The following is a 17,094-nucleotide window of genomic DNA, read 5'->3' as shown; positions in this document are numbered from 1 at the left end:
CTTGATTGCAAGCACCCGGGGGTGTGACAGCGTAATCCTTTTGTGCACAGCGTGTTAGATGCATCCAGTGCATGCTTGAGAATCAGCGGCAATCATACGTACATCTCGTCTGATAAAACAGGGGCTTACGTGCAGTCCTCTATCTTTTTTGTGCTAGGAGCATCACGGTTTTGATTTGGTATCAGGCTTATGCGAGCAGACAGTTGAGTTCAGTTAACGCCACACATTGTCCTGCGAAACGCGAGGAGGGGGATGTGGGAGAGATATGCAGTTTAATGTGCGCTCTAACACAACTCAATTTAATTATATGTTAGAGGAAGGGAAATCTCTTGGATTTACTCAGCAAGCCCCACAGCAGTCTGGCCCTTTTTTTGAGGAAGATAAATTTCTCATCTATTTGGCTTGTGTGCCTCTGTTTCTCAGATGAGGCTCAAGGTTGGAGGAAAAAGCACCTTTCCTCCGTTAGCTATTGGGAACATATGGGGCAGGGCACAGCACAGGAAGGAAGTGTGGAAATTGCAGAGAATGAGAGTTTGGATTAATGCATCTGAACTGGGCATTGCCAGACAAATCCGGCACAACTGCACTGCCCGGACCCCTTTACGGCCCCTCTGTTGGCTGGAATAGAGGGGGGAGGGTGGAGATAGATAGGTAGAGGAACATTTAAACCCATGCCTTTTTTCAAAGGCACAGCATTATGAGCTGTAGCACTCTATATTGATAGGAAATCGAGGGGCGGAGTGAAGTCCACTCAGCAGGCATGCAGGGTAAATGAGGTAGTCGAGCTGGCTGGAACACAACTGTATATATTCTTTTTTACACATTTATTGTGTTTAATATCTGGGATTCTTAGGACAAAAGGGGATGAAGCTCTCCTTGAATCTCTGGTTGGTGATAAGATTTCCATGGTCTTTTTCTGTTTGGCTACATCTCACACAACGTGAACTATCTGGGATGAAGGCCATGCCAGAATAAGTGCTGGTTGTCGGCACTCTGCGTATGTGACTAGGAATATGCAAACTAATGTGAGCCACAAATAAGTCGGTCCAAATCTGTAATAGGCATTTTGGAACGAATTGGTAACTGGGGTGTTATATGCTTTACATTAATCCCAATGCTAGTTTCTTCTACCCTTTGAGTAGGCCATACTGTGTATATTCCAAAGACTAGAGGTCTATGAAACAATATGTTACAAAATATGTGTATGGTTTAAAGATTGTGATCCTGTTGTCAAGATCCGGGACATCTACCTCAATAGAATGCCCCTTTAATTTAGACGTGGGGCTATTTTGAGAGTCAAATTTTGTCCACTTGATGTGAATAGCTAGATTGTCCAAAACTCACATCTCAAAACAGCTCCTCGTTTGCATGTATGAAAACAATCCCGGCCGCTCTACAGACCTATATTTTCTGAATATGTGTTTTTATCGGGACTTGGTGGGATCTGTTCTTATGTTGATCTTTCTATCTGTCCACCATTTTTTTATCTTTTAGCTAGGAAAGTTTCGGAGGTGTGCATGTGCGCTGAAGGTACACAGCAGAGAGGCGGTGGCATGATTTTGTGTGCGGAGGGGCTGTTGTGTTGTGTGATTTTTCAGCGTTACCTGAGTGTGACAGATTCACTGTGGTTTGAAAGTGAGGAGGCTGCTCTAATGAAGATGCTTTTCCAGCCATGACAAACTCCCCTGTCACTAGCATTGTGCTTCTTATTGCCTCGGAGCTACCAGCATGTCTCATATTATGTCAAACTGCAGTGAACCTCTTATACAGGCATGTAGGACATATGAGAGAGTGACAGTGGTGCCATCAGGTTATTTAACTTATTCGGTAGCACCTGTGCTGGGAGGGGGTGGTAAAATGACTAATTAATATAGAAACCTAAAAATAGTGATATTGTTGCATTGGTTAGGTAGAAAACGTAAAACTTGTTCCTTACTTTAAAGTCCAGGCTTTAAAGGAACAGTTCACTCAAAAATGAAAATTAGTCTTCATTTCCCCAATACATTTGTATACTTTCCTTTGTTCTTCTGATGAACACAGAGAAAGATATTTGGAAGAACTCTTGTAACCAAAGAGTTCTTGGTCACCATTGACTCCTATAGTTTTGTTGAACACAAAAGAAGATTTTTTGAAGAATGTAGGAAAGCAAACTGTTCTGGGGCACTTTTGACTACCATTGTATTTTTCCCTGCCATGACATTCAATGGTGGCCAAGAACTGTGTGGTTACAAGCATTCTTCCAGATATCTTTCTCTTTGTTCATCAGATCACAGAAATGTATATGGATTTGGAACAACTCGAGGGTGAGGAAAAATTACAGAGTTGTTATTTTTGGGTGAGCTGTCCCTTTAACGGATAGTTCATCCAAAAAAAAAATCTTCACCCTCAAGTTGTTCCAAACCAACCATACTTGTTCCTATGGTAGTAAGTGGTGTCCCAGTTTGGGTAAAATCATTCTTTTAAAATGTTTCAGTTCTTGCATAGTATCTATAATTTAGCCTTCAAATGTTTGCAATAATATAAATTGGTTGCAGGCACACATGCAAACAAAAATCCCTGAGTTGCGTTCTTCCTGTATGACATTCTTTATACATTTCTGAGACTCAACACCAGGGTGTGTACAGTACTGTACCATCTATACCCAAATGTCTTCCCATGCCCAAATAGGCTTTGGCAAATTATGTTTTTTATAGACTAATTGTTTTGAATAACCCTCCTTTAGCAGTGTCACCAGTGGATCTTTGTTATCACAGTTTTTCTGATGAGTAATTGTGTAAGTATTGTTTCTCTGTATTTTATCAGTCTTACTAATGAGAGCTACGCTGACTCTCTCTCCCAGAGCACGTATCAGTCCTGGGATTTCTTGCCCCTCCTGATGAGGCCGGTGAGGAAAACACAACGTCACCTGCAGCCCTCTCTCACATCGTTTATCCACTCTGTGCTTCCTCGACGCAGCTCCATATCGATCGCACCTCTGTCGATTTGCCCCAGTGCAGCGGCAGTCTGCCCTGAGAGAAGAATATAAGGTTTCCAGGGCAATTTGTTAAGAGACAAATTCCACCGAACAACTCAGACCTCAAGCTCTGCGAAATATCAAGTCTGGCGTGCTTGTTTTCCCAGCAGTGGCAGGCAACGGTCAATTGAAGTAATGAATGCCACTCTTTTTTTCGGCCACCGTTGTTGCCAGAGCATATTAGTGAGTCTCCCGCTTCAGGAACAATTGGTGCATTGCCCTTCTTTCTACCCCCTAACTGTGCTTGTTTTGTAGAGAGGTGTAGACACCTGTTCAACATTTAAACTCCAGAAGCGAGACAGACTGCCAAAAGAAATATTTGTGTCTTAGTCAAGGTTGCATTTGATGTGGAAAGCTATCGCTGTGTTTACATGTGCGTTTCTAAACATCAAGCTGTTTGTATGTTGTTCGACTTGTTTTAAGATACAGAACTGTAGCACGAAGGACGTTCAGACAACTTAACATGGGTATATATTAACTGAGCGTAAATAATTATTGCATTAAAGGGTAAAAATAGTAAAACACTGTTAAAGAACACTGTGGCTGCCAGACATTAAAACACAAAGACAAAGATTTGCTCACTAGGCAGAGCCCATGCCAAGTTAAATCCATATATAAATCCTTCTCTGTACTGAAGCTGCATATAAATGAATGCACAGAATCCACAGCAGTTAGGTGGGGATGCATACGCGCGCATAATTTGCATTTATTTGGGGGCTCATTTTCATAATCAAGCATAAAAAATTACCCCTCTGAAATAATTATATAGATGAGCTTTATGATACATGGATTGGATGTAGCTGGTGGAGGTTGGAAGAGCGAACAAAATCAAGCAGGGTCTGTCAAAAGCCTTGATTTCAAAGCACCGGAATACTTCTGATGCACTTATGCGTTTAGTACCGCTGATAAATTCAGCTGAAAATAACCTCTGATGATAGCTGGTTTACCTAGTGTTTTACAGTTTTCTGATGAACACAGAGAAAGATATATGAAGGAATGCTTATAATCAAACAGTTTTTGGACCCCATTGACTACCATAGGAAAATTATTTAATAATTTTTGGGTTCTGTTGAACACAAAAGAAGATATTTCGAAGAATGTGGTTAACAGTGTTGACACTATGGTAGTCAATGGGGTCCAATAATTGTTTTTTACAAGCATTCATCCAAATGTCTTTCTCTGTGTTCAATTATACAGGTTTTGAACAACTATTGAGTGAGTAATTCATGACAGAATTTTCATTTTTGGGTGAACAATACCTTTAACTGCTGGACAAGCCGGATAAACCATAAGCATAAAAGTTGATTTGAGTCGTTGTTTGTGGTGAGGAATTTTATTAAAACAAAAACACAGAAGTAAAATGCCGGCTGCCAGCTCACGGTCGACTACCGCCGATAGCATAAGATACGAATGTAAAACATATGTCCGGGCCAGGTCTTCTCTCGTCAGCAGTCCCGTCGTCGTCCTCTTATGCTCCCGATTTCCTCCTTGAGATATGCGGGACCGGTGTGCGCACAGCTGATTCCAACTGTCACTCACGCCACCGTCCCCTCCTCAAGGCTCCCGTCACGCCTTCCTCACCACATAGAAGTATTTTATACTCCTCATCTTTAAATTGGCTAGACGGATTTTAAACACATTCAGAGGCATTTGTGGATATTTGGCTCTCGATTTACCCTTGACAGCGGAAAGGAAATTGTGCTGTATGTTCGGTTATATACAAGAGAGCTGGGGATTGTGAATAAATGAGCGATAATATCGCTTGTGTAAGCTGCTGTGAACGGGGCCGTGGGCTCTGCAGCAGTAATGTTTCACACTGGCCAAATGGGCAGTGCCTATGTTTTATAAACCTCTCACACTCGGATTGTAGGGCGGACTACTGGTATAAAAGTGATGAATGGCCGTTAAGAGAAACAGCAGATGCAGGTAAAGCTCAGCTCCGCTAAACCAGCTCAAGTATAAGAGCAGTTGTAAATTAGCCATTCGGGAAATGGCAAGTTTTTTCAATCACTGACCTTGACGTGGAACATCTCATGACATCGGTCCTCAGTGATTTGGCAGATGGTTAAATCGAGCAGCTGACTCATAACACACTAAACCACAAAAAGGAGGAGGCTGATTCTCTTTCACTCTCGCTCGCTCGCGCACTCACACACACGCTATTGTCTTTATGAGAACCTGTCAGTGTAAGAAGAGAAAGATTATTTGTTTGTTTGATATTTATACAGCTCGTGCTTATTTAATAATTTTGCAATAAAAGTGATGGATTGTGTCGTTAAGGTACACAAAATTCCTGACTGGTCCTCATAGAGGAACTTCCCTATGAAGTCATTTCCTATGTTGCAAATACTAAACACATGTCTCTCCCTTTACACATTCCAGCTCCTAGACTGAATGAATTACACCTTCCAGCCCCGTATCTGCCTCATAATCTTATATTTGCTTTTTTCATTTATTTATTTGTTTTATGCCTGCGCTGATTATAAGCCTTATCTTGTGCAAGAAATATGACACTGTTATCTAATATTGTGTCTCTGAGTCAGTAATATTTTCCTTCATATTACCAAACGTTATCCAGAGACATGCTATTCCTGTGAATTACGGCCGTGATGTTTTATGGGTCATATTAAGGCGAAAAAAAACAGCCCATGTTTCAGTCGGTCCCTGTACTGACCGACCTACAATGCCACACACACAGATTTGGTCTGTACACTGTCTCTGGCAGTTGATCAGACCACACACACATATAATAATTATGTGTTAGATATTGCGTTAGTGTTAAAGTTAAAGTTTTTACTTTTGAAGCTATTTATGTGTCTGTATTAATGATGTGAGGTTTGGCAATTGCATTGAGGAAATATTAGATGTACGAATGACAAATAGAATTAAGAGATCATTTATTTATTTTTATTTAAGCAGCACTTCTAGATGTATTGTGGCCATTTCAGTCCGGTATCTGTTGATCAAACCTCAGGAAGGACATAAAGTCATCCGATAACAATGTGAAACACTGACAGCATGACAAGACACGTGAACAACTGTAACAAAAATTGAGGTTATCAAATAAAAAAATATTCAACTAAATACAATACATTTTCTAAATTTTAAAGAAACGTAGTATATTTTCTATCTAAAGTGAATGTAAAATTGTTTTGTTTGAGTATTTGAGGTCTGAAGAAATTAAGAGCATCTTTTCTGTTATTTTGACCTGTTTCTCCAGTTTTAATGTCCCCAAATAATTGCAAATATTTGCAATTTTGGAGAAATATTGTTAGTTCACAAAATGAAACAAAAACAATAATTTTACATAAACACACAGGCCTACCTAATAGTAATTCTGAAAACGATTTTTTTTTTTGAAATGGTCTCTTATTTTTTCCTCAGCAGTATGTATATGTTACAAAGAATGGATCCATAAAAGACCAAATTGCCTCTCTTTGTTTTTGACTATTTCAAAGAGTGCTGTTATGGCAATATACAATATATACAGTATATAACTAAAAATATGAAAGCTGATTTAGCTGATTGTTTAGTTGTATTCAGTCTTTAAAATTTTAAGCCTGGCAGTACAAAGATCCCTTATAGCTTTGCATTTTTTCATTATAATTATGAAAATAACGTCACATTATTTTACATCTTTTTAAACAACCTCTGCTAAGTGTTTGTGTAAACATCACTGTAATTCTCCAAGATTGTTTACTCGCATCCCAGCCATGTTGAGTGTTCTTATAGTCTGAAATCAGATAAGAACAAATTGTTAAAATGACAATAATGGATTATCAATAGAGTGCAGAGATATTGATGTTTTCTTTCTCTGCAATTTTCTCTCATACATGAGACTGAGGAACGGAATGTTGTTACCTGCAAAACAATATTAGCTCAAACAGCCCGAAGAAGCCAGCAGTCATATATCTTTACTCAACAGCACCAGCGAAATGTAATTTTCAAAGCCAGATATTGTATTTGTTCATCACGGACCAGATGTTGAATTGAGTCAGTTGCGTCAACTTTACGTTTTTATTTATTTATATATTTCTGTGTTTTCAGTGGCTGTCTTTTTGAACTGAGAGGCGTCGTAAAATATGAGGTTTATCAAAGTTTCAGCGCTCAGCTGTTTTGACGAGCCGTGGCAATACATCACTGCCAACTCCGTGCGCCCCGGTAACACCGGCTCGGGCGCGTCGGCACAGGAAAGGGAGCGATGCGTTTTTGAAAGTGATTTATGCGAAGCAAAATAAATGACGCTATGTGGCTGAGCTACTTGCTTGTAAAGTGCAGCTTTTGAATGGAGGTGTAAGGGATTAACAGCTTCACTGCTTTCTGTCGTAACTTGTGCCAGGAAACCCATGGTGGACGTGAGAGCGCTCAACATTTCCACTCCTCGCATACACTTGAATAACTTGAGAGATTTATTCAAAGCAACTTGATGAACAATCATTTTTATTGTCTCCATCTGTTAGTGTGCTGAGTTTGTGCTGGGTGGAGCATGTTTTTGATGGAGTTGTGAATCTGTTTTTTTGGACAGGTATGGATGAGAGGACAAACCAGGCGTCTTGGGCCTCAGGTGGCCAGGCCAGCCCGTCCTATGACTCCTCCAGGGTAAGACTGATCTCTTCTCTACAGTCACCAAATACATGCTTTCACACCATCAAGTGCAATATACAGTATATATGCAATATATGTTGTCGTTGTTTGTTTTATTTGTTGATCCCCCCTGTTTAATATTACATTGTTTTGTATCTAATTGACTCTTTATTTCACATGATGGCTTTTCTACTCAAATAACCCAGGAACAAAAGTCAGGTGTTTTTCTTTAACAATGCATTCAAGTAAATAAAAGCACACATTTCTAGTCCCAATATGCTTTAGTTTGTTAACAGAGCCAGATGAAAATGCAGCCATGTCTTTAGGCTCGACAGTGCATAGCTGAGTGCAGTTGGTGCTGGAACTACTGATCTGTTCCATACATACCATAAGCTCGGATAGATGTTCATGCATGCAAATTAAATCCACCTCATCAAAACCGGGGGAAAAATCAGCCATGGTTGAGTTTTATATTTATATGCTCAGGCATGGCGTGGAGTGTGAAGATCTCTTCCTATTTGTTTGTTTGTCTTTTCCGCGGTGCTGTGTCCAGGGCGCCCTGTATGAATTTCATTTCATGTCAATCTTCTGTCACTTCCCATCAGAAATCAGTCAAATGTCAGAGGCTCTCACACTACATTGTCTTGTTTATTTCCGATGCCCTTCCCCAACGCACTTCTACAGGCGATGGCTTCGCCGCCGGTCTGATTTGAATTATAAGACGGAGACGCATGAGATATCTTTGCTCTAGGTGTGTGAAAATTAGTAGTTGTTGCTGGGGATGGGCATCAGCAGACAGCTGTTTGCACCTTCATGCATTATGTAGAGAGACATATATATATATGCATGACATATATGCACAGACACAGAGTCAAGATATTACACTTAGTAAAAATCTCGGTGTGCTTGGGTACTTGGATTGGCAGCATTATCAACACAATGTGGGCATGTCCAGTGAAACCACAAAGTTGAAAAAGTGTAACGAGATGCAAATAACCTTTTTAGCTGCAATTGACTCACAATTATTAATTTACTTATTAGCAACAAAAACATTTCTAGTCAAAATATTGACAATGATTACATTTTCAAAAGTGATGAACAGTTTGCATCCTTCAGTGATGACATGGCCGTCAATTGTGAACAGGGCCTTATACAGTACATAAAAGTATTGTTTAAAGTACAAATAAATTCTGAATATTAATTTAATCAGTGTCCATTATTTAATCACTGGCTCAAACAAAGTTACGCAAGAGCAGAAATGTTGCTTGAGGTTGTTGTACGAATCTAGCAGAATCTTTTGTGGTTTGCCCATAAAAAGAGCCATGAGAGCTTTAAAAGGGAGTGAAACAGCCGGGTGCTGGAGTGCCTGATAAAGATTTAATCGGCGTCTTCATCCGTCACATTACTTTTTCACAGGCTTGCTGTACTCCGATCTCCTCTCAGATAGCCGAATAGAGGATACGACTTTTCCGTATAACGTGTTACCTGCAAAGTACACAGCATCCTATCGATTTCCTCAAATTCCTTGTTTTCCTTGTCGTCTCACACAGAAACTGTGAAACATTTTAAGCAGGCTCTCTTTCATTAGCAGGACTCCCTCCCTCTCTCTTTTTTTCTTCTGTTCGCGTGTGATTAGTGGACTGTGAACAGACTGGAGCCCCGTCTAGCTGACCTTGGCCCATAGCCAGGCATCACATCCTGGGCAGCCGTGGCTTCAGGCCTCCCATCTGACAGCCCAGCCCGCATGCACCACCTCTACCGCGCACCCCGCTGTCCCACAATGCCCCGCTCCTGTCCATCATGCCACTATCAACCATCCCCAATGCCTTAAAATGAGGCCGATGGCTCACCTGGGATGCAAAGGGGCATCTGAGACATGACTTCCTGAACGGGGGTGTCATTTAAAGAGACGACTTGCATGCTTAAGCAGCAATGTTATTTAGATGAGGCTAACCAGTGGCTCTCGTTCGATGCTGACAGCGAGGGCGTTCACAACAAGCCATGCATTCAGAGATCACTAGACAGCTGTGATTGATGATCTAATAGTCTCATTAGAGCAGAGATTCTCAAAGATCTCTACCTTCATTCCATCTCGTCCTCCCAGCCACTCGTCTTCCTATCCGCTTTCCTTTTCCAACACTCAGACAGCTGCCATTGAAAAGTTTGAAAAGGCCACAAAGCAAAATATGGATGAGCCGATATATAACATCTCGGGGTTAATTATATTTTTGCATGCACATGCTGTTCTGTGAGCCACCCTGTAGTTCAAAAGCTTACTAAATCATGCCTATCAAATCGCGGTGCAGTTCATGGGCTTGTTTTCCGACCATCCCCTCCCCCTGTCTTCTCTTCAGGGGTGAAGCTATTTGTAAAAAATTCATAGCGTTATTAACACAAACAACAGGGTCACAATAGGGAGCCTCTCTGCATCGATTCACCCTGGCACAACTTCACTGACTTTGAAATCGCTCAATCCCACTTTGAATACAACAAAATGCTTAAAAACTTAAAGAGGGATAGTAATACTGACTGTGTTTTTTTTTTAAAGAAAAGGTAAAGCCTATAGTAATGGATGCCGGCAGCTGCAGGCCCCTCAGGAGAGAGTTAATATGGTTTGGGGGACACATTGAACTGTAGCGCCAGGCGGATTTTCAGCGGCTTCAGGATTAACACAGTCACAGAGTATCTTTTATTGCAGGGGACTCTGAGTTTTAAAGGCCCATACTGTGACCGATATTCAGACCTAAGCCCCCAAAGCTGATAACGGTCATGAAAGGGCAGACCTCAGCTGCCGAGGAGAGAACCTGACTTATTTATTCAAGCATTTTTTAGTATAGGCAGACTTTTGGCATAAGGAAACGATCATTGTTAAGCACCAGCAAACATGTTACATCATCAATTTTATGTCAGTTTAGTTGACGTACCCGTATCTCGTCTGAAAGACGTGCACTGCACCGTATGCTTTACATGCACACAAATCTCTGCCAGTCTTGCACTTTTTGAAAACATACAACATAAAAACATTGTGTCACTGACGGACAACAAAACTAGGATTAACACACTAACCAATTTGTTACCTAGCAACTGCATTTGGGAGCTAGAAATTTCTAGCACCATCTGTAAAGATTGTCCTTTGGTTGTAAGGCTGATCTTTACACAAAACACACTGAATTTAACTTTCTGTATTTCGTTAAGTTTTTAAAAATGTAAAGATGTCCAAATTAGATCCCTGTGTTGTACTGTGTTGTAATTTCATTGTGTTAACATCAAAGTCTTCAATGAATGAATGAACACATTTAAATGTGATGCATAATGAGGATGTCTCTTTTTTTGTTTGGACCCCATTACCTTTATTACAATTACACGATACCAACACAAGCGACTTCTCTTGCGGGCATTGTTCGCCCTTTTAATGAAATTCATCAAAGACTTAAGAAAGTGCTTTTTAATGAGGAGAGGAGAGAAATATCGATTCGGGGGACAGTTGACCAATCGTGTGCCCCGCTTCCCCCCCCCCCAGTAATTAGAGGAGTGTCATAGCACTCAATTAGCAGGTCTGGCTAATAATGTGTTTAATGCTGTGATCTCTTTCCCCTAGGGCTTTCCAGACAGCACTCATTATCCTGATCACTTGAGTGACAGTCGATTAGTGTCCCATGAAGGATTGTCTTCAACACCTTTCGTGAGCTCCAACATAATGGGTGAGTATCCAAGGTGATTCTGACCCCGTCTTGCTTTCGCACCCGTCTTTCTGTCATCAATTCATTTAGCACACAGATCACAGCCACTGCTATATGAAGACAGTCACCATAGGAAGTGCCAACGATGACTGGGAGTACTGGTTATGGATGTATATACAGTGACGTCCAAAGGTTTTGGATTTTTTTCACATTTTTATCACAGCTTTCAAACTATATAAATTGGAGTTTCTTCATTTTTCTTGGTACATCTAACATTTCATTTCTTATTACGACAAATGTTTATACAAGTTTATGCAAACCTGATTACCCGAAGACCATCCTGTGGGCTTTTATGGTCAGTGTCACAAATTTGCTTACATTTTATTAGTGAAACAACAATAGCGATGAACATAAAGCATTTCTCTTTCAGTTTGTGTCTACATTTACTTTTTTCCAAAACAATTCATTTCCAGAGTAAGATTTAGAGTTTTTTGTATGGCCTCAGTCTTTTGGACATCATTGTATATGTACAGTCAGTCACACCACAGGATGATCCAGAAATATATGTGACCTTGGACCACACAACCAGTCTTAAGTAGCACTGGAACATTTTAAATAATAGCCAAAAATAGATTGTATGGGTCAAAAATCAATAAGTTTCTTTTATGACAAAAATCATTAGGTTAATAAGTAAAGATCATGTTAATAAATGTATAAATATAAAAAGACTAATCAGCTCCTCTGATTAACAACTTCATAGGTGATTTTCTCAATATTTTTTTGCACCCTTTCCACCGATCCATAGTTTTAAACAGTCGTATCTCCCGCCAGATAATATAATATTCTAACAAACCATACATCAGTAGAAAGTAGAAATGCTTATTAATTGAGCATTCAGAAGATTTAAAATCAATTTGGAAAAATGTACTTGCTTAACTGACTTAAGACTGGTTTTGTTTTCCAGGGTCACATATGAAGTACACTATACATGTATGTGTAATATATTATGGCTGTAAAGCAGAAACCTTGTATCTCCAATTAATAAAACACAGAATTTTTTTATAGTTTAAATAGCACTATTGTTTTAACATTTGCTTCTATTGTTATGCCTCATTTGTAAGTTGCTTTGTATAAAAGCATCTGCTAAATGACTAAACATTAATGCATATTTTCATTATTTAAGCATTTTGCAAAGTCCTCAGATAAGCATTAAGGGTGACCAGTAGTAATGATTTATGGAAAAATAGATACATTTTTGTTTGTTTTTTCCCACATTTGTCTCCACTTTCTGGATCCTCCTGTGGTGTGACTGACTTCAGGATCTGACCCTCCCCCAGGGTGGAAGTCACGCCATCAGTACAGTTTTCCATCACAAAAGACTGTCTTCTAGCTATCAGAAAAGCCACCGGCTACTTCCAGTGGCACACTGCATTTAAAAAAAAGGAGACTAGAAGGAAAGGGATGGAGAGAGAGAAAGAGAAAGAGAGAGAGGAGGTTGACTTGGTGGTGATGGTAGTAGTAGTGAAACAAACAGATGGGCCAAAAATCATTTACACACACAAACCCCCTTAGCCACGAGTTCTCTCAAACCATTCTCCTCTTTCCGACGAGGTGTGTGAAACTCTGCTGAACTTGCTCTACTTCCTCTTTTGCTTCCAAAAAATGCTTAAAATAATTTTCCATCTGTATCTGCTTATGAGTTTGTGCTTATTTGGGACCTGTTTTTACTGGTTGTTTGCTGACTCCACAGACAGAAAACGTATTACGCATTATTCAGCAGCAAGATGATGTGCGGTGCAGATTCTTAAAGTTGCACACACTTTTTGGGTTTGTCTGGAACATTTTATGTTCTGGATAAATTTGTCATTGCAAAGTGAATATTTTATTGCATTTATTATATTTCTTATAGTGGGTTTTGGACCACTGTTCATTTTAATAGAGGCAGTCTGGCCTTTGTTTCACATATGTGACCCTGGATCATAAAATCAGTCAATATCAGTTAAATATATAAAACTTTATTTTTGTGAGTGGATGGCCTGCTACAGCGCCTCTGATGGACAACTTTAAAGGCAATTTTCTCCATGTTTAGATTTTTCGGCACTCTCAGATTCAAGAGTTTTTAAAAGTTATTTCTCGGTCAAGTATTGTCCTATCCTAACAAACCACGCATCAATAAAAAAGCTTATTTATTCAAATCCCATTGACTGGTTTTGTTGTCCATGGTCACATATATATATATATATATATATATATATTTATGAATGCATTAGGCTAATTTATGAGGGATGATGATGTTTAGCATCATTTTGTTCGATATTTATCAAGTGAAATGGCTTGATTTGAGTCACAATAGGGAATGTATTCCTTGCATGTGATTGATGAACGATTGTAGATCTAAGGCTCTCTTTCTGTGCGTCTATTGTGATGTACATGCACATGACAGCTTTATGGGCTGCTGAACCCCGGCTCTTTGTAGCATCACCCTGGAGACCGGTTGCCATGTAAGGTGGCAAATTTACGGGTGGGTGCTGTTGCACGAAGCCCACCAAAACAAAATGTTATCTCTTTAGGAATTGTTTTTGTTGTGTGCATGGTTGAGGTAGGGAGGAGGTTTGTTTTTTTCTGTGTCCTTGTTGATGCAGCACTAATTATGCCTATAAGTAGCAAAATATGGAAATGATCTGGAACAATGATGTGTCAGGGAATTAGACAATCTGATTGCATGGCTAAATTGCCTGCGCTATCTTCCTGGGATTGGACGAGAAGACCGAGTCTTATCAAATTGAATTTCGGCAGTAATATCTGGGATTTACATGGAATTACCCATTCCGGAGCAACCTCATTAAATCATCTCTGAAAGGTTATTACTCACCAATGAAAAAGACCGAGCTTGAACGCGGATGTAATACAATTAAGCATTAACATCACGCGAATGGCATTTCTGAGGGAACCCTGGCTCATGAGCTACTCGTGGGTTTATGTGACCCATTTCTTTCTGCGTGCGCCGTTTAAAAACAGAGCCGAGGTAATCTAAGTGGATTATCTCAAGACAAATCCTGGTGGTCTGCGGTTTCTTGAGGAAAGTAGAAATCGTAGGCTGACACTTGTTTGTTACCCTGTCAAACTGTTTGCTGTGGCTAAAACCTACACAAATCACACTTTAAAAAAGGTCCCTTTAATTCCCTTTAAATTGTATCATCTGAGCTTTGTTAATGAGCCAACACAAGAGCTCTATTGCATTTAGGTTTTCTTGCACCTGTTTGACATATTTGCTAAGAATTGTTTCTATTCGTTTTTTCTTAAAAAAAAATACATCCCATTAACCGCTTCACTCAGTGGTCCTAAATATGCCTGTAAGGGTTACATGCGTTGACCTGCTTCCATCCTCTCTCTAAGAGAAGTATGACATGTTGAGAGCAGCTTGGGGTTACCTGGGGTCAGCTATTGTGTATGATAATGAACTTGTTACGGTCCACAGTGTTAGGCAGATGGCTGGTAATGACTGTTTATTTGACATAACATTTTCATTAGAGTAACCGCTGCTTGTTCTAAATAATAGAGATGCATCTTAAAGGTCACACTCTATTCAGTCGCATTTGCAATGGATTTGTTTGAGCTTAGGTATGAAGGACATGTTTGATGTTATTATTAAAAGTGGACAATGTAATGCGTATCTGTATTCACTTCTGTCTACTTTTTAGGTTTTTACCTGAACAGAAAGATATTTCCCTTTGTTGCATCATTTTGCTATATAGTGCATTTACACCCAAGGGATGGGTGTGTTTTTGTCAATGCGTCCGTATTTGCACGTGTATGTGTGTGTGTGCGCGTATTTTTGCATGAACAAAGCCCTTGAGAGTACTATGGGTCTGTGTCAGTGTTGGTCCAGGGGTCAGAGGTCAGTCAGTCTGCAGCACACGTGCCGGCGCTCTGTTCCAATCCTCTTACCCAGCATCCTCCTCGCCTTCCTGACTGCACGTGGCGCTCACTCTGACGGCTAAAGCATGTTGCAGCTGATGACATAAAGTAACATATTATCACACACCAACTTTAATATAAATTCATTTTTGCGTAACATAGTTTGATTTCCGGAACTGATTTTTATACATTATTTGTACATACCATTTAACCCTTTAACACGTTTTAAATAACTTAGACATTGATCAGCCACCCTTAGCGTGCAGCCGGTGTAATTTAAAAGCATGCTTGTGTGTGCCAGCCTTCATGCATGTCCGCTTTTAATATGAGGCCGGTGCGTGTTGCATAATGATGACTCCATGTTGAAGTTTGAAACAATATTTAATAAGGCTTAATACAGCTTTAGATTAAGGAGAAATCTGCATGCACGTAGAGAATAGTGCTTCTTCAGCGTAGCCAGTATTTACTGGTCAAACAGATTACCATCACAAAAGACAAATTAGTTTAGTACTTTGTTGACATTCCAAGCTCCATGGGTAACAGTTGGCACAGAGAAAGCCGGCCTGGGTTTATACTTGATGAAACAGTCTACAACTAGACACGGTACATGAGTTTAAATTGAATGCTTGGGGTAAAAAGCTGCAATCAGTTGTACATGTGTTTTGTTGTAAACTTCCTGAAATCTGAAGTGAAGCTTGTTCTTATGCTTAGGGGGAGCTTGTGATTTTTGTTAAATGGGACTGGTGTGCATGCGTGTTCAGGAAGCTGCGATTTTGAAGAGGTCAGAGTAGTCACGCTCCTTTCCAGCGAACCTCTTTCCTGAAAGTGATCCTTTAAATAGTCACACCCACCATAACCTTGAGCCGCACAACTGCGCTGATGTCTGCAGAATTGAAGGCTCATTCACAAAAATCTATTTAAAGTATGTTTATGGGAAGTGGGTTATATGTAGAATATTCAGAATGTATATATAGCATGTATAAATTATGCAACATTGTAAATTGTGCAAAGAAATTTTGGCATTCAGTTTCTTCAAGACTGTGTCGTTAAAAATTTCAATCCCTGTCTTCATAAATTTAATTTAAGCTGATATTTTTAAACGTCAGAGACCTCTGTAGCATCTCTGATTTCAACTTCAGCAACAAATAAGCCGGTGTGATTCTTTCGCAATATTCAATACTATTCCAAGGCATTCCTGCATTTTGAGAAGTTTTGGTATTAAAAAGTGTTTTAAGATGTTGTTATGAGAAAATGATTGCCATTTTTGCAATAATTGTTCTTGTTCCATGTTCATTCAGTGTACAACATGCTCTGATAATTTTTTACATCGTTCATTTTTTCACTTTAAATGTAACATTTGTTTTCTTATTGGCTGTTTGGCCTAAACAATGGTTTTAAGTGAAATGCATGTTAAAATGTGTCAAAGGGATAGTTCACCCAAAAAAGAAAATTCTGTCATCATTTACTCACCCTCTTGTCATTTCAAACCTGTGCGACTTTAAGAAGAATTTTGACAACTGTGGTGCCCATTCACTTGCGTTAGTTTTGTGTCAATAGCATTAAAGTAAATGGGCACCGGTTGAGGGTGAGTAAATGATGACAGAATTTTCATGTTTGGGTGATCTTTCACTTTAAATTAAGTTTAGAGTACCAGACTCTATTTGCATAGTCCTACTGGTATAATTGTAAAAAAGTCAAAATAACCTTACGGTGTAAGACGTGGAAATCGTTCCTATTCTGCATCAATCTAACAAGCTTTCCTGCGTGCAGATTCTTGTTCATCGTTATAGTGATCAGTGACCCTTCATAAAGCTTTTAACTCATACCAGGCAAGTGTCCTCCTGCTGTTTTAACATTCATCCACTGCATTTGTTTCCTTTAACTGCGGTTTTCATAAAG

At 39.6% G+C, this 17,094-nt stretch overlaps 1 protein-coding gene across 7 annotated transcripts in view; it reads left to right on the top strand.

Moving 5' to 3' along the window:
* tcf12 (transcription factor 12) overlaps positions 1 to 17,094 on the top strand; it is an 84,664-nt gene that overhangs the window by 9,581 nt on the left and 57,989 nt on the right. For all 7 annotated transcript variants that reach the window (XM_056746001.1, XM_056745983.1, XM_056745964.1 and 4 more), the window contains exons 4-5: positions 7,539 to 7,612; positions 11,196 to 11,298. In XM_056746001.1, the coding sequence (XP_056601979.1) occupies positions 7,539 to 7,612; positions 11,196 to 11,298 (177 nt within the window). The remainder of the gene's footprint in view (positions 1 to 7,538; positions 7,613 to 11,195; positions 11,299 to 17,094) is intronic.

Source organism: Triplophysa dalaica, chromosome 1, assembly GCF_015846415.1.
Source record: "Triplophysa dalaica isolate WHDGS20190420 chromosome 1, ASM1584641v1, whole genome shotgun sequence".
NCBI lineage: Eukaryota > Metazoa > Chordata > Actinopteri > Cypriniformes > Nemacheilidae > Triplophysa > Triplophysa dalaica.
This window is presented reverse-complemented; position numbering and strand designations above follow the sequence as displayed.